The 2495-nt window shown below is 41.0% G+C and overlaps 1 protein-coding gene across 1 annotated transcript; it reads right to left on the bottom strand.

Moving 5' to 3' along the window:
- Positions 1-213: 213 nt before the first annotated feature.
- Positions 214-2006, bottom strand: LOC129106455 (red-sensitive opsin). The gene is made up of 6 exons (XM_054617862.1): positions 1904-2006; positions 1277-1573; positions 986-1154; positions 734-899; positions 405-644; positions 214-312 (listed from the first exon to the last, which is right to left on the bottom strand). Exons 1-6 carry the CDS (start codon positions 2004-2006, stop codon positions 214-216), a joined length of 1074 nt encoding a protein of 357 aa, XP_054473837.1.
- Between the last annotated feature and the right edge of the window lie 489 nt (positions 2007-2495).

The following is a 2495-nucleotide window of genomic DNA, read 5'->3' as shown; positions in this document are numbered from 1 at the left end:
GAGAACATTTCAGTATGCTTTGTATTTATGTGCATCAAAGAAGACCAGTCATAATGATTCATTAACTTTATGTAATTTTTTGTTGGTATTTTTGTATTTTGCCAGAAAGCTATATTTACTAAAAAAAAAAAAGATAAATGAAACAATACATATATACTGTACAAATCACAATGGTTCTCTGTTTTTTTCCAAAAAAAGAGAAAATCAACAGCTTTATGCAGGAGACACGGAGGAGACCTCTGTCTTTGATGTGGATACTTCAGAGCCATCATCCGCTTCTTTGCCAAAGAGCTGCATGATACATGTACGGAACTGATAGGGAGGGAATAAAAGAAGCATGTTAGAAATGTCTGATCTGGACATAGAGAAGCTGATCAATGTGTCAATGTCACTGATGTGCCCACCTGCCGGTTCATAAAGACATAGATAACTGGGTTGTAGATGGTGGCGCTCTTGGCAAAGTATGCAGGCATTGCAGCAGCCAGAGGATGGAAGGCATATCCAGGGTTAGCCGCGGCAAAGCAGGCAAAAAATGTGTACGGTCCCCAGCAGACACAATATGCCACAATCATGACAACGACCATTCTGGATACTTCTCTCTCAGCTTTCTGGGTTGACTCTGATTCTTTCTGCTGCATGGCAACCTGTGATCCACAAATCATCACAGTTTAAGATTCTGCCAGGCGGTGCTCAACTTTATAAAGAATATAAAACTGCTGGTAAGTTAACTTACAGCACGGATAGCCAACCAGACTGCAAGATAGCACAAGATGATGATGGCTAGAGGAATTAAACAACATGTGATCATAAGAACAATCATGTAGGACTGGACTCCAGGGTCTTCACTTCCACTGAATACATCAGGTCCACAGGAGGTCTTTAGTCCATGAGGCCAGTACCTATTGCCAGAAAATGTTTAGGTTACCGTTCTGTTTCATTCAAAAGTCAGTGTATTTTTTTTTCATGATTAAAAATACCAGGCTACCTGCTCCATCCAAAGACGGGGGGAGCACACCACACGGCAGACCAGACCCAGGAGAACACTATTCCACTTGTGGCCCATTTGGCATCAAACTTGACATTTCCAAAAGGTTTGCACACAACTATCCATCTCTCCCAGGAGATGATAGTCAGGGACCAGAGAGCGGTAATACCTGAGTAAAGAATAAGAATACTCAGTAAAGGTTCATTCCCAGCCTGATAGCACATGCAACACATAGAAAACTCTCTTTCCAAATATCTTCCAATCAAAGAGTAAAACACAGGGACCACTTACCACAGACTGACACGACGTAGCCCTCAAAGATGCACATTGGGTGTCCCAGAATGAAGTAACCGAAATACTGGTTGCACACACTGATGGTGCTGGCAAAAACTGTCTCTCCAAGATCAGCAATTGCAAGATTGACCAAGATCCAGTTCAGAGGGTGTTGGAGTTTCTTGAACTTTGCCGTGGCCACCAAGACGAGACCATTGGTGAAGACTGATAGGGCGACCACAACGAACATCCAGAGTGTTGCAACGTTGTAAACCCATCGAGGAGCAATGTGGTAGTTGGGACCTTCAAAGGGATCTGAAAGAACAAAAAGCAATAGCATATTTAGTCTCCCAGTTGAGAATCTCCTTCGGTCCACATCTTCTTCTTTTTTATCTTGTTTTGTAAAGTGTTAGAGAGACTGAGACAGCTCTTATTTATATACTTAACTGGATAAGCAGGTTACGGAAAATGAATGAATGAATGACATTAAAGATTACTTTAGTCAGTGAAATCCCTTAAAAGTGAACAAAATAAGGTGGTGAATCTTTACATCTGTATCAGGCCCTATTGGCAAACAGTGTGTAGATTTTGCTCTGGTTAACACGTCCATTGAATTATTAAAAAACTAAAATGATAATACTGTACCTTTGGTATGATTGCTGTTTGTGTAGGCAAAGGCCGATCCCCTTGTTGTATCTTCATTGTACCGCCTGGCAGCAAAAGCCTGTTTTCCCCACTCTTCTGCCATTCTGATCGTAAAGGAAGGACCTCAGCAGTTGACCTTTCTTGTCACTTGCAACCTCCTTGGGTGCCTGGTGCTACACATCTGACTTTTGCTTTTATACTCTGAAGCAGACGTAGACCTCTGATTGGATAAGGAGGTTAGTTTATCTGTGGTGTCCTGCTTGGCAGTGATACTGCGGCAAATCCATCACCGGCAAACTTGTTTGAACTGTAATTAAAACTATCAGCTTATGACCTTAAGACACAAAATGCCCAAATAATCTTGAAAGCGGATTGCCATCCTCTCCGTTAAAATGGGAATTAGTTGCCAGACCTTTGACTAACACATAAATGTCAATGTTGAGCCATCATTTGATTTTATTGAAGCCTGCAGTAGCCAATATTGTCTTTTTACAACTTTTTACAACTATAGCAATGTAGAAATAATAAGTAATAAAACAACACAGAGTATGTGTATCAAATGGCAACTTAAGCTTCAAAGCAAACAAGTGTT

Source organism: Anoplopoma fimbria, chromosome 17 (genome assembly GCF_027596085.1).
Source record: "Anoplopoma fimbria isolate UVic2021 breed Golden Eagle Sablefish chromosome 17, Afim_UVic_2022, whole genome shotgun sequence".
Taxonomy (NCBI): domain Eukaryota; kingdom Metazoa; phylum Chordata; class Actinopteri; order Perciformes; family Anoplopomatidae; genus Anoplopoma; species Anoplopoma fimbria.
The sequence above is the reverse complement of the archived record's forward strand: the minus strand, read 5'-3'. Positions and strand labels throughout refer to the sequence as shown.

Excerpts from the sequence above, each read along its gene's own strand:
- LOC129106455 (XM_054617862.1), bottom strand. The coding sequence starts at position 2,006 with ATGGCAGAAGAGTGGGGAAAACAGGCTTTTGCTGCCAGGCGGTACAAT. Across the intron at positions 900-985 it reads CCCGTCTTTGGATGGAGCAG|GTACTGGCCTCATGGACTAA; the intron begins GTAGCCTGGTAT and ends TTCTGGCAATAG. Across the intron at positions 645-733 it reads TCTGGTTGGCTATCCGTGCT|GTTGCCATGCAGCAGAAAGA; the intron begins GTAAGTTAACTT and ends TGTGGATCACAG.